Below are 26,072 nucleotides of genomic sequence, written 5' to 3'. Positions count from 1 at the left end.
TTTTTTTTTTTTTTTTTTTTTTTTTTTTTTTTTGTGTCCGGCAACGGATCGCAACCCTCAGTGTCGCGCCCGGACCGGACCGGCAACGGGATCGCAACCCTCGGTGTTGTGCCTGCACCTCGCTCAGCCAGTGAGTGGGAACCGGTCTGTATGTGGGATCTGAACCCTCGGCGGGAGCGCCGCCGCGCTCCCAAGCAGCGCACTGTAGCAGTGCGCCACCGGGCTGGCCCTCTTTTAAGTTTTTAATTGTGGTAACAAAAACACTTAACATGGGCCAGCCCTGTGGCTCACTCGGGAGAGTGCGGCACTGGGAGCGCTGACGCCGCGGGTTCGGATCCTATATAGGGATGGCAGGTACACTCGCTGGCTGGGTATGGTGCAGACAACACTGTGCCGAGGGTTGCAGTCCCCTTACTGGTCAAAAAATAAAAAAAATACATAAAATAAACACTTAACATAAAATTTACCACCTTAGCTTTTTTTTTTCTTTTTTTTTTTTTTTTAGGGCTTAAAACATATACTTCCTTTATTACAAAATCTGAATATATATTTTTTAATTTTGTCGATATACAATGTGGCTGATTATTGTGGCCCATTACCGAAACCTCCCTCCCTCCTCCCTCTCTCCCCTCCCACCCAACAATGTCCTTTCTGTATGCTTGTCATGTCAACTTCAAGGAATTGTAATTGTTATATCTTCTTCTCCCCTTGGTTTTTTAATTTCTTTTGTGTGTGTGTGAATTTATTTATTTATTTTTATCTCCCACCAATAAATGAGAACATGTGGTATTTCTCTTTTGGTGCCTGACTTGTTTCACTTAATATAATTCTCTCAAGGTCCATCCATGTCATTGCAAATTACAGTATTTCATTTTTTTTTTATAGCTGAGTAGTATTCCATTGTGTAGATATAACACATTTTCCGTATCCACTCATCTGATGATGAAAATTTGGGCTGGTTCCAACTCTTGGCTATTCTAAAGAGTGCTGTGATGAACATTGGAGAACAGGTAGACCTTCAACTTGATGATTTCCTTTCCTCTGGGTATATTCCCAGCAGTGGGGTAGCTGGGTCATATGGTAGATCTATCTGCAATTTGTTTGAGGTACCTCCATACCATTTTCCATAGAGGCTGCACCATTTTGCAGTCCCACCAACAATGTATGAGAGTTCCTTTTTCTCCGCAACCTCACCAGCATTTATCGTTCAGTCTTTTGGATTTTAGCCATCCTCACTGGGTGAGATGATATCTCAGTGTAGTTTTGATTTGCATTTCCCGAATGCTGAGTGATGTTGAGCATTTTTTCATATGTCTGTTGGCCATTTGTATATCTTCCTTAGAGAAATGCCTACTTAGCTTTTTTGCCCATTTTTTAATTGGGTTGCTTTTTTTTTTCTTGTAAAATTGTTTGAGTTCCATGTATATTCTGGATATTAATCTTTTGTCAGGTGTATATTTTTCAAATATTTTCTCCCACTCTGTTGGTTGTCTTTTAACTTGAAGTGTTTCTCCTATGTTTTCTTTAGGAAGTTTTATTGTTTCAGGGTGTATATTTAATTTTTTAGTCCATTTGGAGTTGAATTTAGTGTATGGTAAAAGGTATGGGTCTACTTTCATTCTCCTGCAATGATGAAAGGTATGGGTCTAGTTTCATTCTCCTACATATTGATATCCAGTTCTCCCAGCACCATTTGCTAAAGAGGCAGTCTTCCCCAGTGTATAGGCTTGGTGCCTTTGTCAAAGATCAGATGGCTGTAGGTGTGTGGGATGATTTCTGGGTTCTCTATTCTATTCCATTAATAAGTGTGTCTGTTTTTATGCCAGTACCATGCTCTTTTTGTTATTATAGCTTTGTAGTATAGTTTAAAGTCAGGTAGTGTTAGGCCTCCAGCTTTATTTTTTTTTTGCTCAGCATTGCTTTGGCTATGCGTGGTCTTTTGTTATTCCATATAAATGTCTGGACAGTTCTTTCCATTTCTGAGAAAAATGTCATTGGAATTTAGACGGGGATTGCATTAAATTTGTATATCACTTTGGGTAGTATGGACATTTTCACTATGTTGATTCTTCCAATCCAATAGCATGGTTGTAGAATAATTTGAAGTCAGGTAGTCTTATGCCTCCACATTTATTTATTTATTCTTTTGCTCAGAATTACTTTGGCTATTTGGGGTCGTTCATTGTTCTTTGTGAATGTTAGGATTTCTTTTTCTATTTCTGTGAACAATTTCATTGTTATTTTGATGGGGATTGCATTTACTCTGTAGATCACTTTTCGTATAACTTCGTATAATGTATGCTATACGAAGTTATTACGGTTTTATAAATCTGGCTGCTCCAACATTGGGTGCGTATATATTTATGATTGTTATATCTTCTTGATAGATCAATCCTTTTATCATTACGTAGTGTCCCTCATTGTCTCTTTTTATGATTTTTAGTTTAAAGTCTATTTTGTCAGATATAAGAATAGCTACTCCAGCTTGTTTTTCTTTTCTGTTTGCATGGTAAATCTTTTTCCATCCTTTCACTCTTAGTCTATGTGCATCTTTATGGGTGAGGTGGGTCTCGTGAAGGCAGCATTTAGTTGGGTCCTCCTTTTTAATCCAGTCAGCCAGTCTGTGTCTTTTGATTGGGGAATTTAAGCCTTTTACATTAAGAGTTGTTATTGAAAAGTGTTGATTTATTCCTAGCATTTTATTGATTATTGTTTGGTTGTCTTAGGTGTCTTTTGCTCCTTCCTTTCTAATTTTCTGTTTGTTTTCTGTGTTTGTTGGTTCCTTGGGTTGTAGATAGCCTTTTTGTTTGTTTGTTTTCTCTTCATGAATGCCATTTTTATTATACTAGTGGGTTTTGATTTTTCTTGGGTTTTTATGGCAGTGGTAGTTATTTTTGAGGAACCAAACCCAGTACTCCCTTGAGAATTTCTTGTAATGGTGGTCATGTGGTGGTGAACTCCCTCAGTTTTTGTTTGTCTGAGAAATATACTATTTGCCCTTCATTTCAGAAGGATAGCCTTGCAGGGTAGAGTATTCTTGGCTGACAATCTCTGTCTTTTAGTATTCTGACTATATCATCCCATTCCTTTATGGCTTTTAGGGTTTGTGACGAAAAGTCTGATGTTAGCCTGATTGGAGCCGCCTTATAGGTGATTTGATGCTTCTGTCTTGCAGCTTTTAAGATTCTCTCTTTGTCTTTGAGTTTTGCTAATTTGACTATAACATGTCTTGGAGAAGACCTTTTTGGGTTGAATATGTTTGGATATCGTTGAGCTTCCTGGATCTGAAGATCTGTGATTTTTCCTATACCTGAGAAGTTTTCTGCCACTATTTTGTTGAATATGTTTTCAATGCAATGTCCTTCTTCCTCCCCTTCTGTAATACCCATGACTCAGATATTTGAGCACTTAAGGTTGTCTGATATGTCTCTCAGATTTTCTTCAATGCCTTTGATTCTTTTTTCTTTGTTTTTGTCTACTTGTGTTATTTCAAACAGCCCATCTTCAAGTTCAGAGGTTCTCTCTTCAACTTTCACAAGCCTGCTGGTTAAACTCTCCATTGTGTTTTTTATTTTGCTGAATAACTTCTTCAGTTCGGCAAGTTCTGCTACATTTTTTTTTCGGGGCATTGATTTCCTTGTACATTTCCTCTTTCAGGTCCTGTATACTTTTCCTCATTTCATCATGATGTCTAGCTGAGTTTTCTTGTATCTCATTCAGTTTCCTTACAATTGTCACTCGAATTTCCTTGTCAGTCATTTCAAGGGCTTCTTGTTCTATAGATCTAGAGCTTGAGAGTTATTATCCTTTGGTGGTGTACTTTTTTGATTTTTCATATTTCTGGTATCTTTTCTTTTATGTTTATTCATTGTGGCAGGGGGTTTCACAGTCCAGAGTCGTTGTGGCAGGGTGTTTCACAGTCCACAGGTTTGACATTATTGACTGACTAAGATGTTGCTGTGGTTGCCAATTTGGTATGGCTACCTCAGTGATGGCTCAGTGGCCGCTAGTTCCTTGTGCGTGTGGTTGCCTCGGGTCTTGGGCCTCTCTGGGGAGCCACCTCTCTGGTCAGCTTGGACTCTGCCAGGCTGCTGGATCATGGGGTGGTACCGCAGGGTGTGTGCTCTCTGCTGAGCTTCCACCTCCCGGGCTGCTGGGATGCCCCAAGGCACCACAGAGTGTGTGGTCTCTGTGGAGCTTCCCTTCCCATGCTGGATGTCTCTCTGCTCCGTGGGCGCTAGGCCGGGCTTGTGATAGAGCCAGGTGGTGGTGGTGAAGCCTACGTGCTGCTGGATTGTGCGGCGGCAGCCCCTGCACAGGGTGTGTGGACTTTATAGAGCTTCTATCTCCTCTGCTGGATGTTTCTGTGCTCCGTACACATTGGGCCGGGCTGCTGGATCGTGTGGCAGTGGTGTGGTCCCCGTGGAGTTCCCGACTCCCCTGCCGGACGTCTCCCTGCTCCGAGCGCAATAGGCCGGGCTGGGAATGGAGCCGGGTGCCTGCGGTGAAGCCTACGTGCTGGATCACGCAGTGGTGGCCCCACAGGGTGTGTGGTTTCTGCGGAGCCTCCGCCTCACCTGCCGGATATCTCCCCACTCTGTGCGCACTCGGCTGGGCTGGGAATGGAGCCAGTGGCGGTTGTGAAGCCTATCTGCCGGATCGTGCGTCGGCAGCCCTGCAGGGCATATGTTCTCCACGGAGCTTCTACCTCCCCCGCTGGACGTCTCCCCATTCCGTATGCACTTGATGTTATGTTTTTGTAGTTTAAATCAGTTGATTTTTGGGAGAGAGTGACACTAGGGACCATCAGTTCTGCCGTCTTGACCGGAAGTCTCTGGCTAAAAGTTGGCTTTCCTCTGCGCTGCTACCAGCCCAACCACGGGTCCCAGGGTGTCTGCCAAAATCTCAGTTAGTTAAGAGCGCAGTGTTATAACACCAAGTCATGGGTTCGGATCTCCTTACCAGCCAGGCTGGAACGCGGCCACTCCAGGGACGCCAACCATTGCCCAGCGCTGCCTGCCACATGCCACCTGCCTTGGCCCACGACCTGGGTCCCTAGCAGGCACCACCGTGGAAGCTGCAGCCACAGAGATTGCCAACACCAGTGCCACGGCTGCCAATTCTGCTGCCGCCGCTGTTAGGTAGCTTTTTTTTTCTTAATGTCCTCAAGGATTATGCATGTTATATTTTTATTTATTTATTTATTTATCTATTTAGTTTTATTGTAACATAGTTGATTGTATGTATTTGTGGGGTACAGAGTTGAATATCATTACCTGTGTGCAATATGTGGGATCAGCATCACGAGTATATTCAACATTATATAATGTAATCATTTTTTGTGGACCTGTACCAGTTCCTCGCTTACCTTCCTCCCTCCCCCTTTCTCACCTTTGGTAACCTCAGTTCTGTTCTCTCCTTTTGAAAGTTCGGTGTATTATGATTTGTGTATCTTCCTTCCTTCCTTTTTTTATTTATTTGTTTATTTTTAGCCTCCACTTATGAGTGAGGATATGTGGTGTTTCTCTTTCTGTACCTGGCTTATTTCACTTAATATGATTTTCTCTAAGTTCATCCGTGTTGCTGCAGATGGCAGTATTTCATTCTTTTTTATGGCAGAGTAGTATTCTATTATGTATATATACTACATATTCTATATGCAGTTGTCCAATGATGGTTATTTAGGTGGTTCTAACTCTTGGCTATTGTAAGTGGAGCTGCAATAAACATGTGAGTGCAGGTATCCCTTAGACGTGATGATTTCCATTCCTTTGGGTATACACCCAGCAGTGGAATTCCTGGACCCGTATGGCTGTTCTATCTCTAGTTGTTTGTGGAACATCCATACTGTTTTCCATAATGGCTGCACTAATTGATAGTCCCACCAACAGTGTAGTAGGGTCCCCCTTTCTCTGCATCCTTGTCAGCATTTGATATTCTCTTTTTTATTATAGCCAGTCTAACTGGGGTGAGATGTTATCTCAACGTGGCTTTGATTTTCATTTCCCTGATGCTGAGTGATGTTGAGCATTTTTTCATGTGTCTGTTGGCCATTTGTATATCTTCCTTTGAGAAATGCCTGTTCAGTTCCTTTGCCCATTTTTAAATCATCGTTGCTTTTTTTTGTTTGTTTTCAACTGTTAAATTGTTAAGTTCCTTGTATATTCTGAATATTAATCCTTTATCAGATGCATAGTTTGCAAATATTTTCTCCCATTCTGTAGGTTGTCTTTTTGCTCTGTTAATTGTTTCAGAATGCTGTGCAGAAGCATTCTAGTTTGATATAATCCCATTTGTTTATTTTTTGTTGTTGTTGCGTGTGCTTTGGGGGTCATATAAAATCTTTGCCTGGTCCTACTTCCTGAAATGTTTCCCCTATGCTTTCTTTTAGGGGTTTTATAGTTTCAGGTCTTATATCTAAATCTTTAGTCCACTTTGAGTTGATTTTGGTATACAGCGAGAGGTACAGCCATTCATTCTTCTACTCATGGAAGTCCAGTTTTTCTAGCAATATTTATTGAAGAGGCAGTCTTTTCCCCAATGTATGTTCTTTGTGCCTTTGTCAATGATCAATTGTCTCTAAGTTTGTGGGTTGATTTCTGGGTTCTCTGTTTGTTCCTTTGATCTGAGTGTCTGTTTTTAAGCCAGTACCATGCTATTTTGGTTACTATAGCTTTGTAGTATAATTTGAAGTCAGGTAATGTTATGCCTACAGCTTTATTTATTTATTTTTTTGCTTGAGATTGCTTTGGCTATTTAGGGTCTTTTTTTGTTCCATATGAATGTTAGGATTTCTATTTCTGTGAAGAACGTCATTGGTGTTTTGATGGGGATTGCAGTGAATCTGTAGGTTGCTTTAGGTAGTATGGATATTTTCATAATGTAAATTCTTCCAATCCAAGAGCATGGAATGTGTTTACATCTTTTTGTGTCCTCTTTAATTTCTTTCAACAGTGATATGTATTTCTTGTAGCGATCTTTCACCTCCTTGGTTAAATTTATTCCTAGGTATTTTATTTTTTGGTACCACCTTAACCATTTTTAAGTGTATAGTTCAGTAGTATTAATGATAATCATATTGTTCAGCAGATCTCTAGAACTTTTTATCTTGCAAAACTTAAACTCTAATATCCATTGAACACAAGTCCCCATCTCCCCCTTCTCCCTGGCTCCTGACAGACACCATTCTACTTTCTGTTTTTATAAGTTTGACTACTTTAGATACCTCATATAAGTGGCATCGTACAGTATTTATCTTTTTGTAACCGGCTTATTTCACTTAGCACAATGTCCTCAGGATTAATACATATTGTTGCATGTGACAGGATTTCTTCTTTTTTAAGGCTGAATAATATTCTGTGGTTTTCATATAACACATTTTGTTTATTAATTTATCCATTGATGGGCATGTGGGTTGCTTCTACCTCTTCGTTACTGTGAATAATGCTGCAATGAGCATGGGTATACAAATATCTCTTCAAGATCCTGCTTCCAATTCTTTTGGATGCAAAACCAGAAGTGGGATTGCTGGATCGTGTGGTAATTCTATTTTTAATTTTTTCAGGAACCTCCATCCTGTTTTCTGTAGCGGCTGCAACATTTTACATTCCCACCAGCAGTGCACAGGGGTTCCAGAGTCTCCATATGCTTGCCAACACTTGTTTTATGGATTGTATTTTTCCCCCCACAGTGGCCATCCTTTGAGTGTAAGGTGATGTCTCATTGTAATTTTGATTTACATTTCTCTAATGATTTGTGATGTTGAGCATCTTTTCATATGCTGTTACCCATTTTTATGTCGTCTTTAGAGAAATGTCCATTCAAGTTCCTGTGCAAGCTTATAAGTCTATTTCTAGGCTCTTCATTGAATTCTAGTTGTCTCTTTGCCTCTCTCTGCATCAAAACCAAAATATGTTAAAGCTTATATGATAAGTCATGAATCTGGAAAGGTGAGGTCTTTCTCCTCTTAACCCTTATCCTGCCTTCCTCTCCTCCTATCCCCTGACCTTTCTCCTCCCCCTTAGCTGTCCTCTCTATTCTTGTTCTTTTGTTCCTCCATATAAATTGTGGAATTGAATTTATAAATTAATTTGGAGAGAATTATAGTCTTTGTATATTGGATCTTCCATTTGATGAATTTGCATCAGTGAATATTCATATCTTCCAATTATTTAATTATCTTTTATGTCTTTCAAAAATATCTTATAATTTTCTCTAGTGTTTTACACATATGAGGGTACTTCAAAAAGTCCATAGAAAGATTTTTATTATCTTTTAATTCTATTTTTCCACAAGCTTTTTGAAGTACCCTCATATATTATTATATTTATTTCTATTTACTTTATAATTTCTTTCTCAATTATGAATATTATCTTTATAAAAATTAGAATATTTATGTTTTTCTTGCCAAAGCATAGGAACGTTGTTGAACTCATACATAGCAACATTGCTGAACTATTATTTCACTAATTTATAGATTCACTTGAGTTTTTTATGTAGATGACTATATTAAAAGAAAAAAAAGAGAACCACTATTTATAAGTATTATGATTTTGTTCATTTTTGGTTTTCACATCTTTTAGTTTGTGTGTGTTTGGGAGTAGTTGTTTTGGTTCAGTTTGTTTTGGTTTATCACTTTGTCTACTAAGTTTTATACATATATGTATGTATTCTTGTTTTTTTTACATTAAAGGGTATGTGATTTGGCCATTTAGTATGGTATTTGTTCTAGGTTTTTCATAGATAAATTATATTTTTAGTTTCTAAGATTTTATTGATATAAGGAAATTCTTATGGCTGTTCTTTTTAACAACTGTGAAATTACATTTATAATTTTTTTGCTTTTGCAGTGTTATGCCTTCTTTCTATCCGTGGAACAGATTTTAATTCCCATGATATATATATTTTTTATACATTGCTGGATTTTGCTTATTAACTTTTTTTTTAAGGATTTTATTATCTAAGCTGACTTATAATTTTCCATTGTAATATTACACTGTCAGATTTTGGTATCAAGGTTATAGTAACATCTTGAAATGGATTTGGAATAGTTTATATAAGGTTTATATATAGTTTTTTAAATCAAGCATTTCCAGATATCCTTTTCCCATAAAGGTCTGGGTGAATGTACTTTCTTAGCTGTCAGGGCCTATCCTTTTCTTTTTCTCGTTTTGCTTTTTTTTCCTTTTAGGTGAGTGTGAGTAGCTTTTCAAATACTGATTTAATTTTCTAAAGTATTTATAGGTAAATTTAGATTTTCAGTTTCTTAAGTCAATTTTCGTAAGTTATATTTTTATAGAAAATGTTATACTTTGTCTTTTTGTATTTTTTGACATCAGCTTGTTCATAGAATTTTTTTTTAAATCTCTAATCATAATAACGTTTCCTTTTAAGTTACTAATATTATTGATTTGTAACTTTTCTTAATCAATTTGCCAGAGGTTTGTCCATATTATTAATCTTTTATTAGAAACAGCTTCTGTCAACTCTGATTTTTTTTCTATTTCTTTGGTGATATTCTTTTATTACTTTGTTCCTTTAACTTTCTATAAGTTTCTTTCATATTCTTTTTCTAGACTTTTAGTTGGAGATCTAGCTTACTAATATTTAATCTTTCTTTTATAATAAAGCTATGTGTTTCTAAGAACAGCTTTAGCTCCATCCCACAAGTTCTGATGTGTAGTAGTTTTCTTGTCATTTTTTCTTTGGGCCATGAACTATTTACAAATGGTTCTTTATGTTTTCCAATACATAGGGTTTTTTGGTTATCTTTTTATAAATGAGTTCTGATTTTATTGCTTTGGGATTGGAGAACAAAATATATAAAATTTAATTTCTGTAGCATTTGAGATGTGCTTTCTGACCTAGAACATGGTTAATTTCAGTAAATATGCTACAGATGCTTGAAAAGACTATATATTCTCTAATTGTTGGATACAGGTTTCATACATTTTCATGAACATTGTTCAGATCTTTCATATCTTCACTAATATTTTTCCTGCTTGATCTGTCCATTATAAAAGAGATATGTTAAAATACCCACTGTAATTGTAGATTTTTCCATTTCTTCTTGAGGAACTCTTCGTTTTGTTTTATGTATTTTGAGGCTCTTCAAAAATGTTTCAGGGTATTCAAGTTTGGAATAGTGTTATTTCCCTAGCAAAATATTCCTTTTATAATTATGTAATGACCCATTTTAACAATCCTTTTTGCTTTAAAGTTTATTTCTTCTGCTATTAGTAAAGATACTCCAGCTATCTTAGTGCTGGCCTGATATGTCTTTTTCCATGTCTTTACTATCATTCTTTCTTTGTCATTGTTTTAGGTGAGCCTTTTGTAAATTACATATAGTTGGGTTTTTTTTTTAATCCAGGTAGTTTATACCTTTTAACTGCAGAGTTAAACTTGTATTTTTTTATTATTGCTATATTTTTATTTATTTCTCTTATCTTGCTTTGTGTTTCTCTTTATCATACTTTCTCTTTGCTTGTTTTCTCTTCTTTTCCTTCCTTCTATTTAAACGATTAAGACCTGTTTATTTTATTTCCCTCTAGTGATCTAGAAGTTATATATATTCTATTTTTATTCTCTTAGTGGTTATTACTGTGAAATTTTTAACTTGTATACTGACTTGAGTCTAAAATTATCTATTATCTCTCAAATTGTCATGACCACTATAAGAACATTAGAATGTTTTATCTTTAATTATCCATCTCATTTTATATGTTATTGTTATTTCATATTTCAGTTCCCCCTTGTGTTATATTTTCTCAAATTAATTATTATTGAATAATTACTATTTTATTTTTAAAATTCAGTGCTTGTTTAGATTTACTCACGTTACTTGTTTGCTCCTTATTTCTTGCATCTCAGTTTTTTCTTCTGAGTTCAGTTTATTTCTGAAGTATATCCTTTAGATTTACTTTTAGCAAGGATCAATACACAGTAAACTTTGTCTCTGTCCTAAAATGCCTTCATTGTGCCCTGCACAGTTAATTTAGCTGGATATAAATATGCCTTGCATTCACGAGGCTATTAAACCTCAAGTTTCTGGGTTGCTAAGAACTGTAAAAACTCTCCTCTCCCTTAGCTCAGCTACAGCATTAGGTCATATGCCTGTTTCTCTGATGTTCGGCACCCTCTTCCTAGCTGGCACGTAGGGATTCTCCTTTCTTTCTTGTGAGCATAGTCTTGGGTGATTAGCATTACAGTTCTTCTCTTTTTTTAAATCAAGCATTTCCAGATATTCGTTGTGATGAGATTTGGCGGAATTAGGATGGGAAGAAAACCTCTTTGCACTGGTAATTTAACTCATAAATTGATCTATTATAAGCAGATAAGATCAGGACAAGACACTGACAAGTAAAGGCTAGGAACGATTTAATCAAATAAGTATTTCTTGGGAAATACCTGAAAGCTTGGCAGTTGAGTTCCTATTGATAATTTTCCTTAGAAGGAAACCAGTTTTTTCTCCAATGTTACCTGATTCTTTTCTCTAAAGTATAGTAAAACCTCCTCGATCAGCTGATCACTTAAACACATGAGTAGTGTTACATATTATCTGCAAGGATGTGGTGCACACACTGCTACTTTTGCTATTTTCATATTCAAGTAAATTTGCATTCACAATCTTTTTTTTCTTTTTAATTATTATTATTATTATTACTATTATTATTATTATTTACATCCTAAGATCTTGTTGCAGAGCAGCTGCAGGTAGGGGAGAAGGGAGGGAGATAGGGTAGGAGGAGGAGAAGGACGGAGGGTGGGGTGTGGTTGAGGCCTGTGGCACACCTCTCATTCTGGCAGCAGTTTGGTGGTCATTGCTGAGCTGGATGTGGACTTTCAGGGGGTGTGGTTGACAACCTTGGTGCCCCCTGACCTCGGCTTGGGAGCCTGGGGTGCTTCTGGTGGCAGCTCGGTAGTCATCGCTGGACTTGATGAAGATGTTGGGGACGTGGCTGAGGCCCTCGGCCCCCCACTGCCCTGGCTCGGGGGCCCAGGTCACTTCTAGTGGCAGCCTGGTTGTTGTTGCTGGGCTGCATGCGAATGTTGGGGGGCATGGCTGAGGCGCTTGGACCCCTACTGCCCCAACTTGGGAGCCTGGCGACCTTCCAGTCTTTCTAGGTTTTACAGGTGTTCTTTGGTGGTGTTGGGCCTTTACTGATTAATTTCAGAACTTTGTCTCTGATCTGTGGGTTTTTTTGTCTTTTCTTCCTGTTCTGCATTGGATTATTCACTATTCTCACCACTTAAGCTCTGCACTGGAACTAATTTGTTGTCCTTCGGGTACTTCTAAAATGGAGGAGTTTCCTATGGGAACCCACATTTGAGCCCTGTGGTTGAGCTAAACTGCTGTTTTGCTGTTGATTCTCTGGGAAGGCTTTTTGTGCAGGCCAGGGTTTAACTGTTGACATTGTAAGTACTTCCAGGTCTTATGAGATCTGGTACACCTGGGTTGTGTGGAAACTCTGGTCTGGGCCTGAGTCTTTTCAGCAAACTGCAGCCCCTGCAGTTCTGTATTCCTGACCAGTCTCCACTGAGTTGTTCTTTGCTGACTAGGGGGCAGATCAGCTGTCCATGCCATGCCCCAGTGTTCCCCCTGTGGCCCATCTCCCCCATGCCCACACTCCAAACACTTCCCATGGGACGGGCCCATATGCTGGTCCCTTGCGGTGACTCACCAGCCTCTGAATGGCTTCTTTTTTCAGTTGTCTGTGGCTCCTCGCTCCTATGTGGGTCCACGGGAACCCTGTTAGTGGTCTTGCTGGCCTGGGGGCCACCAAGGCCCTCTTCTCCCGGGCAGCCTTTAAGCAACTTCATGTGAAGGTCACAGCAGCGGCTTTTGCCAGCTCTTTTTCTGCATGCTCACCAGGGCCAGCCTTGAAGTGGTCAGGGCTCGAAATGGTGGGAGTGGTCCTTTCTGTCTTTCATTGCAGCTTCTCCTGCCTTCATGAACTCTGTAGGTCTCTTTTTCTCTTCCTCCAAGCTCTAGTGGTCCCAGCTTGGCAGTTGTTGCTTTTTAGTAGTTGTAAATTGATTGTGGGAGAGGTTGACATTGGGTCCTGTCTATTCCACCATTCTGATCGGAAGTTGCATTTACAGTCTTTTAACTTTAACTTTAATGATTAGTAATGTTGCTTATAAATTAGTATGGACATTAATATTAAATAGGTTAATTGCCTCTGATCTTGAGAAAAAGGTAAGGGTATTTTGAACAAATAATAAACCGTAATCATAATGGAATTTACCTGTATTGTCCTAGACTTTTTATATCATATTTCATAAAATATTACCTTGAAATCTCTCCTGCCGCAACCAGAGACTCTGGAGTATGTTTTATGGTGTGTTCTTCCCCCATCAAATCTCTTTAGTTTGTCATTTTGGTAGAATTATTTTTTAAAGCATTTGGTATATACTCTAGAAAACATGCATCTTCCTAGGCAGTTAAATTTCAAATTCAAAAGTTAAAATTCATGATATTTTTACAAATAGAAGATAAACTTTTAGGAAATTTAGGTGGAAACTAAAAGTTAGAACTCAGAGGGAATGACACAATTGAAGAAGGAAATACAGATTTGGAATGGGGTAAGATGGCAGTGTTTTTGAATAAGGGAAAGACTTTGAAATGTTTGTCTTTGTTTTCTATTCTCACTGACTGGAGCTTCCCAGCAGTTAAGCTTTAATTTTTCTATCGCCTAGAATTTCTATCAGATAAATAATTATCTACTAATTATTTATGTATACGCTACCCACATTCCTCCCCAAACCAGAGAAACTAAAATGGATTAAAAGAGAGCCCAAAATCACATGGAGAAGGTGGAGGAGATATTTTTAAGCACTTAATTTGGTTCTGAGTTTCCTCTAAGTCAAGGCAATAAAGAAACGAGCTACGTAATTGTCATTGTCAGTTAAAGTAAAACAGGGTAACTAACTGGTGGTGACTATCAAATCATTTTGGCACTAATCAGTAAGACATATTTCATACCCTTTTTATGCCAAACTTATGAATATTTATTGTTTTGGAGAAGTTTGTCCAGATTTTCATTACTTTTAATTTGTAAAATTTAATCACTGGGTCATACTGAGAAGGAAATACACATAATTTCAAAATGTGACATGGAACTGCTGTAAGTGGAAATGAAAATTTATATTTGTTAAAATAGTAATAAAAATTATTTTTCTAAATGAATAAAAATCTAGAGAAGCAATATGTCAAACCTCTTTATCTTTTTTACTCATAAACCAGTTTGGAGAATGATTTTTATTCAGTATAGCAAAACTTGACTTAGGATATGATGTTTTAAATGTGTCTTAAAGGTATCTTTTAAGATGACGCTAAATATTAAATACTATGACTTAGTAATTTTTATGTGTTGCTGTACTTTAGCTATGCAGTGATTTTTGCTTAATGTCTGAAAAAGGACTTTTGCATAGTAAATAATATATTAACTAAAACCACTATTTAGTTTTAAGAAGTCTGGAGTTTTTTAAAATTAATTTTTGAAGTATTTCTTTTTAAATAATTTAATGAAGAGAGGAATGTTTCCTAATACACATATTTTTTTCTGTCTAAGCATGTCCAACAAAATTTTAAAAATTACTCATTGCCTTTTTTACACAAATTCATGTGGAATCAATTTTATTTAGCTTCAGTTTTTTCAGTAGTTTGCCACAAAATTAGCATTTGGTCCTGAAATGATGAGGCCAAGAGATAATAACATTTGATACATGATTTATATTAGCTACTCAAAAACGTTATTCTGCCAGCTAACAAAAAAGAAAATTTCCTAGAGACCCTAGCATAGTTGAATTATTTCTTTTAATTTCTAGTGGGAATAGTAATATTTCAGTGTTATGTAGCACATAAACAAAAAATGAACCATAAACCATATTAATTTTATTTTTATTTATATGTGTGTGTGTATATATGTAATAACAGTTTTAATACATTTAATACCATTGTGTTTAAGTAAAGTCATTACATTTATTGTCTCCATGGGCTTGTTTAACCCTGAGCCAAAAAAGCAAGGACTTCTACCACTTCTACAATATCGCTTGAGTAGTATTCTTTACAGTTAAAATTGGTAAATGAGAAGAAAAGCTTATTTTTCTTGAAACCTCTCTGGTAGAAGAGTAGAGCATAAACTGGAAAGCTTCCTCTAGGAAGTACTAATTTTGTGAAAATAGTTTTGTGAAATATTTTAGTGGCATGAAAGAAAGTTACTCAGATATAGGGCTTGCTGGTTTGTTCACTTGTGAGAGTGCGGTGCTAGTAACAGTAAGGTCATGGGGTTTGGGTCCCTGTACTGGCCAGCCACCAGAAAAAAAAGTTTCAGATATAGCCATATGAATATATATTTTTAAAGGGGAATTAAACAACAAAAAAAGATACAACAATCACAATAATTCATTGAACTTTTTAAGAGAAGAGAACAGAACTGAAGTTGCCAGGGACGTAAAGCCGGAGAGGAAGGGTTCGAAAGGGCCATGAAAATCAATTGCATTGTACAATGAGAAATAAAAAAAAAAGAGCACTTTCTAGATACTTTCATGGATGTTTTTATGTATCATTTTCACCAAAAAGTATTGCATTTTGTAAAATTTTTAATATTTCACATAAGGCCTTACTAAGCATATGAGCTTATGTTACGAATCTACCAACAACAGTTATTTTCCTGGAATCATTAAGGTGCTGCTCTATTATACACATATTTTATAAATCCAGTTTACCACCAATAATAATCGATTTAATAAGACCACTCATAAATCCAGCACATTGTCACCATCACATAGCACAAAGCTTTCGAAACATACTGGCTTATATGGGTTATTCATATATAGGAGTCAAAAATTGAATCTGACACTTCATTAACAGTTTGTCCTCTAATAGAGTTAATGTAACCAAAATAATAACAATAATATGTATGCATAACAACGTAGATATTTACTCTCCTTTATTATATTGAGATGAGTCATATGACACAGTCATTTAAAAAATTATTTAAGTTTTTAAAATTAACTTTCGGGCCTCATAAGTTAGCCCTTTTAGATTTTTAAAGTTTTAGGAAAGAGAAACGATTGTCTTTAAGACACAATCTTTTTTTTAAAGACAGTTTTGTTCCTTATCAGTAAACATACCATGTGCGGTGCCAAACCTATGGCAAGATGGTGAGGTAGAAAAAATTTTTTTTTCATCCTTTTTCATCTTTGGGTTCCCTGTTTGCCTTCTTAGCATTCTGGGAAACCTTCAAGTTTCCCAGTATTTTTCCAGTCTTGCTAAAGTCATTCATACTGAAGTGTTAGACAGTCTATTTTACCCTACTAGAACTATTCGTATTCTAAAAAAAGAATGGTTAAAGAAACCAATAACTGAAAAACTAAAATACACACATAGACTCAAAACAATAAATGGATGGATGGATGGATGGATGGATGGATGGATGGATGGATGGATGGATGGATGATGGTAGGGTTTCAGGCAAGTTGTTCTGACAGGGCATTTACCCAGGACTCATTATGTATGTGACAGTCTGTCCTGGTGAAGGGAGGGTCTGTGTCGTTTAGATTCTACCACTACTTTGCTATTGTGTGTCATAGCCACTGACATGCATTATTAACTTTCTTCTTTTGTCACTTAATGATACTAGCTTGAAATCCCCTTTTTTGTTTGTTTGTTCAAGACTGAAAGAGCATATTCCTTTTGTGGAACTATTGAATACATGGCACCAGATATTGTCAGAGGGGGAGATTCAGGACATGACAAGGTATGTTTTATTTTTGATGCTTCTTTATATATTTCCATAAAATGTATAATAATACTCCTAGTTAATAACTTAGGTATAGTCTCTTCAGCAGAGCCCTCTTTCTGGTGCTGATGGACTTAACTTCATTTTTTTCTCTTTTGCTTTGGGTACCTGAACACATTATGATATCCAGTGTTTTGGAGGAAAAAGATAAAAAGGTTTTCTTTTTTTTTTTAAGTCTTCTTGGTGAGGATTTTGTTTATTTTATAGAAGTAACACTCTTGTTAAAGTTGAGTCCTCATAGTTGCTCTTCCTTCAAATAATTTTTATTTTATTTTCATTAAGAGCCTATTGTCTTAAGCAGAAAGCACCACTTATGACTTGATTTTTTAAAAATCATTCTTTTTCGGGCCGACCCCGTGGCTCACTCGGGAGAGTGCGGCGCTGGGAGCGCAGCAGTGCTCTCGCCACGGGTTCGGATCCTATATAGGGATAGCGGGTGCACTCACTGGCTGAGCGCGGTATGGGCGACACCAAGCCAAGGGTTACGATCCCCTTACCGGTCACATAAAAAAAAAAAAAAATCATTCTTTTTCTGTCACATGGGACCCTGGTCTTTTAGAACACACCTGAACCACAATACAGTACAGAATGGTTACTGAATGCATAAATTATGCACATCATTCCTGTCTGACTCATGATGAATAATTTTGGCCAGTGCTTACTGGCGTTATTAATTTCTACTAGAAAAACATACTGAAACAGATAGTCATGTGTATCACCATTAGTTAATATTTGCTTTCTAAAAGGTCTTTGAAAGCTCACTGAAAAGGGAATCATTCATATTTTCTTATTCTCAATTTCTGCCTTTAACTTTACACAGATACCGGAGACTTTCTTGGTTATCTCTCCATCAGAAATAAACATTGTAACAACCTTGGGGGAAAAAAAATCCTGCATTTGAAATTGTTGAAGTTTGTTTTCCTTAGCCCTCTAAAAAGCTCAATTTTTTGGCCTCCTCACTTTCCTTTGTATGTGCAAAGTCAAGATTATAGAAGAAGCTTTCTAAGTAATTATGTTGTAAAATCTAGGTCACATTTTTTTCTTCCTGTATTAAAGAGTACAAAATTTGTTCAGTTTTTCTTAACACTTTTGCTTTATTAATAACTTTCTCCAGAAAAGGAATTTTGACTATCTTTTTGCTCCTCATCTTCCCCTCACCTCATCCCCTTTCAAAATCCCACATATACACTCTAAATGTCTAGCTGTGGAGAACCTTTGGTCTCCTTTCTAATGACTAATCATATATTTAAAAGCCCATTCTTCAAGTTGGTGTGGTATTGGTTTCAGGTTCATGTCTAGGAATCTTGTCCTTGATCTGTATCAGTTGAAGAGCATGGATTCAAATCCAACAGGCAAAACATTCTGAGGGTTCTCACTCAAACGGCAGTGAAACTGCTTGTATAAATAGAAGAGCTGAATTTTGCTTCGTGGTATACTTTGAAGCTACTGGGAAATTTGGTAGGAAATTATAACTTAAAATTTGAAAATTATCTTCTAAGACCTAATGGAACCACTTTTCAGTTAAGAAAACCTTATATTATTCCTGGAGTTTCTGCATATATAAGTTCCACAATACAACTAATCAATAAATATTTTTTTCTCATATGTGAAACACCCTGATGACTTTGAGTTAATTAAATAAGTTAATGTATGCAAAGTGCTCATCACAGTGCCTGGCATGGAGGAAACACTAAATACTTTTCCTCTCATGATTTCGGTCTGCCTGGGCCTGTTGTAGTTTCTTTAAAATAGCTCTAGGTCACCTCTCTGAAACTTTAGCCCTAGAATTTGGAAGCAGATAGTTTAAAATTTTGACATCCAGTTAATATTTCTCGTAGGTATAAGCTCATATATTCAACAGCTACTGAAATCCTGATATGTCTAATTACAAAAGAACTAATTTTCAATATATAAAGATCCTTTAAACCATATATGACTCACTGTGCTCTTAGTTCATGTAACTGAATTTATAAATTGGTTTCCTACTTAGGACACATTTTATTTTATATTATTTTAAATCTTTCTGATGTGAAGACTCTTAGATTTATGTGATAGGTTCTATAAGAGGAATTGATTTAGGTGGTTATGAAGACATAACACCCTTGGGTGAGATTTTTTTTTTTTTTTTCATTTTTGTTCTTTGATTTTAAGAAACTTCTAAGGTTCATTGGAGCTGAATGCTTAATAAAAATATTAATTGGTACTTTTTTTTTCCCTATCGTAAGTCCAAAGATTTTACCTACTTAAAATTTTTAAAATTTACTTCTGGTTTAAGTTCTTTTAAATTCAAGGTAAAACTGTTATTACTTTAGGAAATAATTAAAATGCTTTCTGAGCTGAAGACGCCTGGATAATTGTTATCTAAAATGTCTTTCATGCATGTGCTAATTTCATACTCTTCACACAGAAAGCTGTGTACAAAATCTTTTTGTTAAAATATTTTCCAAATACATAGCTTTATTTTGTTCATTTTTTTGTTTCTTATATATTTTAGTTGATAATCCCATAAAATAAAATTATCGTTGTTTTATAGGCAGTTGACTGGTGGAGTTTAGGTGTTCTAATGTATGAATTACTAACTGGAGCCTCTCCTTTCACTGTTGATGGAGAAAAAAATTCCCAAGCTGAGATTTCTAGGTAAGATTTAACAAAATAAGATAAATGTATTGCTTTCTCAAAGGAACTGATCGAATTTCTGAAATTAGGCTAATGAAAAAAATATTTTTTTAATGGGAATAGACAAAATGATGTTTAAGTGGTAAATTTCCACTTATATTTATACAGGGTTTCTTCATATTTTATACGCCGTATTAAATCTTAAGTTTCATAGGGGATAGTGTCATAAATTTTGTGTGCTCCAAAGCCCTTAACATATTGTCTCACACCTAGTAGATATATCATATATTGATAAGTTTATTTAGTGTGTACTTTTTTCCCCACTGTATATGTATGTAATTTCTTTGTGACTTTAACATGGAGCAATAGTAATGATACTTTTCAGTCCATGGATGTAGGCACAATAGTAGGCTCAATAGAAACAAATACCATAAAATCACCCTCTTATAGGTTCTCATAGCATCATTCTGTTGTTTTCTTTCATAGCAGATATCAGTTTCAGTGTTATATTTTTGTTTATAATTATCTGATTAGTGTCCATTTGTCCCACTAGATTGTAAGCTCTGTGAGAGCAAGGGGCATGTCTGGCTTTGATCCTCAGTACTTCCTGTGTAGAATTCAATAAATACTTGTGGAATGAAATGAGTTAATGAACAAATATATGAACAGTGATAAACATTATACTAATTACTAGTTATGTTTTGTCCTGTTTTTACTTGAATTTTATAACTTTGAGAACAGATTTGACATTAAAAATTAAAAATTGAGATTTCACTTCCAGTGAAGATGGAGTAACAGGGACCTGATTTACCTTCCTGCCTGAAACAATTATAACAGTGGGGAAAATAAATAAAACCACAGTTTTGAAGACAAGGGCAATCAAGGATAGTGGTCCCTGAGAGATGGAAAGTAAAACGAGGTGAGCCCTGTGATTGCCCCAGCTTACTGCCTTGAGAGAATTTCCAGGCTGCAACGTAGGTAGGGGAAACCTAGGTGGAGTTGAGGAGATGGAAATGAAAGTCCAGGAAGACCAAGGCAACTAGAATTTGCAGGCCAAAGTGTCGGAGAGGAGAGAGCTGCACAGAGAGGGAAGTTCAGAGATTTGCAGAAGTATTCAGTTCAGTATTGAGAAACACAGGTGAGGGAGCTACTCAATATAGTTAATATGTTATTTTTCTCCATATTGATCTATAGATTCAATACAATCACAATTTCAGCAGGCTTCTTTTTTTCTTTAGTAGAAATTAACAACCTCAATTTAAAATTTATTTGGAAATGCAGAGGACCTAGAATAGCAAAATCACCTTTGAAGAAATAGAACAAAGTTAAATTTCAAGACTTATAAGCTGCAGTAATTAACACTGTGGTGTTCGTATCAAGACAGACAAATGATCAATGGAACAGAATAGAGTGCAGAAATAGAACTATATGTATATTGGCAACTGATTTTTGACAAAGGTGCAAAGTCACTTCAGTGGAGAAAAAATAGTCTTTTCAACAAATGATGCCGGAACCATTGGCTGTCCAGAAAGAAAATAATAAGCTTTGATAAATACTTCACACCATATATAAAAATTAATTCAAAATGGATCACAGACCTAAAATGTAAAGCCTAAAACTCTAAAATTTTGGGAAGAAAACAAAAAGGAAAATCTTTGTGACCTTGGGTTAGGTAAAGATTTCTTAGGTATGGCACAGAAAGTATAATCCATAAAAGAAAACATTGATGAATTGGATTTCATCAAAATTAAATATTTCTGCTCTTCAAAACTGTTAAGAAAATGAAAAGACAAGCCACAGACTGGGATAGAATTTTAAATCATATATCTGATAAAGGACTGGTATCCAGAATATATAAAGAACCTCAAAACTCAAGAAAACAACAAACCTCATTTAAAAATGGGCAAAAGATTTGAACAATTTACCAAAGATCTGTGGGTGGCATATAAGTACATGAAAAGATGATCAACTTCATTAGTCTTTAGGGAAATGCAAATTAAACCATAATGAAATACCACTATATATTCTCTAGAATGGCTACCCGTACCACATGCTGATAAAGATGTGGAGGAACTGGAACGTTCATACACTGCAAGGGGAAATGTAAGATAGTATGACTTTGGAAAACAGGCATTTTCTTGAAAAGTTAAACATTACCTATTATACAATCCATTTATTACACGCCTAGGTAATTACCAAGGGAAATGGAAAGTTATGTTTATACAAAAACTGGTATATAAATGTTCACAACAATTTTATTTGTAATAATCAAAAACTGGAAATAACCCAAATGTCTGTCAAAAGTCAGTGGTTAAAAAAATTGTGGTTTATTCACACAAGTGGAATGCTACTTAGCAATTAAAAGGAATGATCTATTAATACACCCAGAAACTTGAATGAATCTCAAAATAATTATGCTGAATGAAAGAAGCCAGACAATATAGAGTGTATACTGTGATTCCAATTCTGGAAAATGCAAACTAATCTATAGTGACAAAGGAGAATAGTGAGTTTCTAGGAACTGGGCTGGAGGCAGGGCAGGAAAGATTACAAAGGATCAGGAAAAAACTTTGGAAAGTGTTGGGTGTGTTATCTTGAGTATGATGATGGTTTTACAAATATGTCACAACTTATCAAACTGTATACTTTGTATGTGGGAAGTTTATTGTGCATAAATTATATTTCAATAAAACTCTTAAAATTTTTTAAATGTATCTTTTCCAGGACAAGTTAAAAAATAAATAATTTCTCACTATTTTAGCTTATTTAACACCGAAGTTAAGTGAGCAGGAATACTTCTTTTTAAAATCATAGTAAGTTAAAATCATATCTGCAATGAAAAATTCTAAATATGACTTTGCTTATTTTAAATGGATTTTTTGACAATTTGAAAATGCCTCAGAATTATGGGGAACTTTAGCCATAGTCGAGAATTTGGGTCCCACTGCAAGGTTATACGTGTTGTGGTGACAGGTACAAAGGATGGCCTTAGCCTTACAAAATTAAATTGGCTTCTCTGACTAATTCCCCTTTTTCTGATTTTACATATAGAGGCAATCTTTTTGTAATTTTCCGTCTACTGTAGGTCTGCCCGTAGAGAGAAGTATACTGCCTATGGTAGCAGGAATATTCTGAACCAAGTGATGTTCAAATTTAAAGTGCTTTTATTCCCAGTGTATCAGTCTTTTGGCATTCTGGTTTTAGAAAGGGAAAGAGAACCTAAATCAGATTGTCTAAAATCTTAAAACTAGAGCATATCTATTTTTCAGGAATTTAAATTGAATTTCTTCTCTTTAATCAATTAATTATCCACTTTTGCATGTTAATAATTTTTATTTAAGGATTGGTTTAACCTGTGATCACATGGGGGTTTTTGGTGACTGAAATTTACAAACAGTGTAATAACTGAATTATCCTATGTTACTTTTCTTTTTAAGATAATCATTCTGATTGTCTTTCCTGCTGTAAAAACTTTCAGTCTGTTGTTCTTAAAATATGTATCATTCAGATAAATGTATCATTATGTTTTCCCCAAACGGCTTAATTAGCTAAGGCTTTTTCTTATCATTGAATTCTGTCGTTCCTTAATTATTATGATCTTCCCTGAACTCTGCATACTTCCTGCATTTTTTAAATTTGAGATTACTTCAAAATAATGTATTATCCACATTACCTATTTGCCATTATTGTCTCCAGATAGCCTAAACTCAGAATTAAAAGGTTGTTCTGGTATATCAAATTTCAAAATATGATAAGATCTTAGGATGAGAAGAAAACTTAGAGTCCAACCTTCTCCCTAATGTAAGAACCTCTTTGTGTGTAAGAATCCCTAACGGTCACGTGGCATCACTGAAAGGACAGTTACGTTGTGTAAGGTATTTTCAAGGAAGCCCTGTCCGTTATTGAACAATTTTAGTTGTATAGTGTCTCCCTCCACCACTTTAAAATAAACTGAAATTATCTTCCTCTAATTTCTGCATGTTATTCCTGGTCCTTTCTTCTCAATAACATGGAGTAATTCTGTTATTTCTTTCCAGACACTGCTTTAGCTATTTGAAGATAGTTTTATCAAAGATAAACATTTCTAGTTCTTTTAACTGTTCATGTGAAATCATTTCCAGATTCCACATATCCTGGTACCACTTTGGACAAATATTTTCAGTATTAAAAGATTTGAATGATTGCTCTAGCTTTTTTCTGAGTCTCTTCCTTATTTTTATTTCATGTATGTAGCATGTGCTTTTCTTACTTGTGTGACTTCCAGTAGCTTTTATTGCCTTTCGGTGTAGAACCTCTTCTTTCTGGGTGTGTGTTACTGTAGCATGGGAAGCTATCCACCCAGTCAATGCCCTGGACTTGCCTGGGGCTCTATAAACCATGATCATTGAATAAGAAGTTTTATTTGCAGCTATTCTGTCATCTCTGACAGGGTTATCTCACTTTCTCTGCCTTTGATACATAGAAAATATTTACCAAGAGATGTTTATTTGATATTTCATTTTTCACCAATAAAATATACTTTATTAATGTTTGATTGTATTATTATAAGCATAATGTTATAAAAATCAAGGCTTAAGTGTTTATCAAAGTAATGGTATTAAGCAGATTTCTAGTTAGTTAGTAGTACTCTTTCGGTCATGAATCTATAGCAAACTATAGCCCACAGGCCAAATCCATTCTGCTCTCTGCTTTTGTGTGGCCTCTGAGCTAAGAATGGTTTTTACATTCTTAAATGGTTGAAAAAATCAAAAGAAGAATAGTATTTCATGATGTGAAAATTATTTGAAATTCAAATTTCGATGTTTGTCAATGAAGTTTTATTACAACACAGCCATGCTCATTCATTTGCATATTTTTTTCTGGCTGCTTTTGTGCCACAGCAGCACAGTTGAATAGTTGACACAGAGAGACCATATAGTGTTGTGAGGCTGCCACACGGAAAAGGAACCAGAACACCCAACTGAGAATTTAAAAGGGTGTTTTATTGGCTGGCCGGCGACCGTCCCTTCAAGAAAAGTCTCGGAAGGGAACAGCCCTGAATTGAAGTTTAGAGGGATTTTTAAAAGGTACATTTTTACATTAGTCACACAGTTAAAATTATAATATAGTTACATACTTAAAGTTATCATATAGTCACACACATTCCCTCCTAGTGTAAGGAGAGGGTTTGGGGAGGCCTAGCTCAAGCTGATAACAGAAGCTGAAACAAGCCTGTAATCGCTCAGGGGCAGCTTGGGTGGGGAACATTAAACAAAATTCATATTTCTCTAAGTGCAGGCTAATATTTAGCTTTAAACTTTCATCAAGGCGGGGCTAAAGAGCCAAGGGTGATTTTTAAACAATAGCATTTTTTAAGCAATTCAAACACCACTTAAACTTCACCAATCTATCTTCTCACACAGCAACCAGTTTCACAGAAGTGAGTTGGGTATGTTATAAAAGTGGGGGTCTACCTATCTCAATAGCTTGCAAAGTCTGAAGTATTTACCATCTTGTTTTGTATTTGTTTTACATTATCCATTGCCAAGTAACAAATTACCCCAAAACTTAGTGACTTAAAAACAACATACATTCCTTATGTTAGAGTTTCTGTGGATCAGGAATCTGGGTACAGGTTGGCTAACTCCTCTCTTCAGGGTCTCTCACAGGCTGCAGTCAGAGTGTTGGCTGCACTGTGATTATCTCAAGGCTCAACTGAGAAAGGATCTGCTTCCAAACTCATGTGGTTCTTGGCAAGATTTAGTTCCTTGTGGGTTGTTGGACTGAGGGCCTCAGTTCCTTGCTGGCTGTTAGCCAAATACCACCCTCAGTTTCTTGCCATGTGGGCCTGTCTAACATGGCAGCTTGCTTCAAAGCATGAGAGCTGGGAATGCAATAGAGTCAGCTAGAAGATGGACTGTTTTGTAACCTAATCATGAAAGTGACATCCTGTCATCTTTACTATATAATTTTGCTTATAAAAAAGGCACTAGGTCCAACCCACACTTAAGGGGTTGTGAATAACAGAACACAGTCGTCATTGGGGACAATTTTTGAGGTCTGCCTACCATGGACACTTCACAAAAAAGATTGTCAATCCCTGATCTAGGTGATTAATTTATTATTTGTCCTCCCATGGAGTTTTTATCTTTAGGTAATTATTTTAATACACTGATTTTGTGTGACTTGCTATGTTCTTCTGCATATAAAATCAAGACATTACTTCTGTTGTATGTTTGTATTTTATTCAGTTGATTAGTCAGTTAACACCTTGAAGTAGTCCATTTGTGTTTTTTAAAATTTTCTTTTTATAAATGTCTTGATTTTGGAGTTATGTATAGAATAATTAGAGGTATCAATATTTTTTACTCCATTTTAAGAAGAGATTAAATTTATTTTTCCTTTGGCTCTCATTTTCCTATGACTTCATGCTAAAATCTTTTACTGGCATATTTTGTAAAGCCTCCTTGATTCTCAATTTGCTGCTCATTCTTTTCTCTTCTTCCTCATTTATTTCAATATCTGTGTTTCCTGGGGTTTTTTGACTAGTTACCCCAAATCTATTAACATTTGTCACAATAATTATTCATGTATGCATTCTTCTACGTGATGCATTGCAGCAGCTTTAGACTAGAGTCCAGTAACAGGAGGGGTGTAGCAAGGAGAGGA

The 26,072-nt window shown here is 35.9% G+C and overlaps 1 protein-coding gene across 1 annotated transcript in view; it reads left to right on the top strand.

Moving 5' to 3' along the window:
- The window catches only part of RPS6KA5 (ribosomal protein S6 kinase, 90kDa, polypeptide 5), a 73,692-nt gene that overhangs the window by 12,725 nt on the left and 34,895 nt on the right, over positions 1-26,072 (top strand). Inside the window, exons 4-5 of the mRNA XM_008570127.1 lie at positions 16,683-16,766; positions 19,342-19,445. Of these exons, the coding sequence (XP_008568349.1) occupies positions 16,683-16,766; positions 19,342-19,445 (188 nt within the window). The remainder of the gene's footprint in view (positions 1-16,682; positions 16,767-19,341; positions 19,446-26,072) is intronic.

Source organism: Galeopterus variegatus, unplaced genomic scaffold (genome assembly GCF_000696425.1).
Source record: "Galeopterus variegatus unplaced genomic scaffold, G_variegatus-3.0.2 Scaffold571, whole genome shotgun sequence".
Taxonomy (NCBI): domain Eukaryota; kingdom Metazoa; phylum Chordata; class Mammalia; order Dermoptera; family Cynocephalidae; genus Galeopterus; species Galeopterus variegatus.
This window is presented reverse-complemented; position numbering and strand designations above follow the sequence as displayed.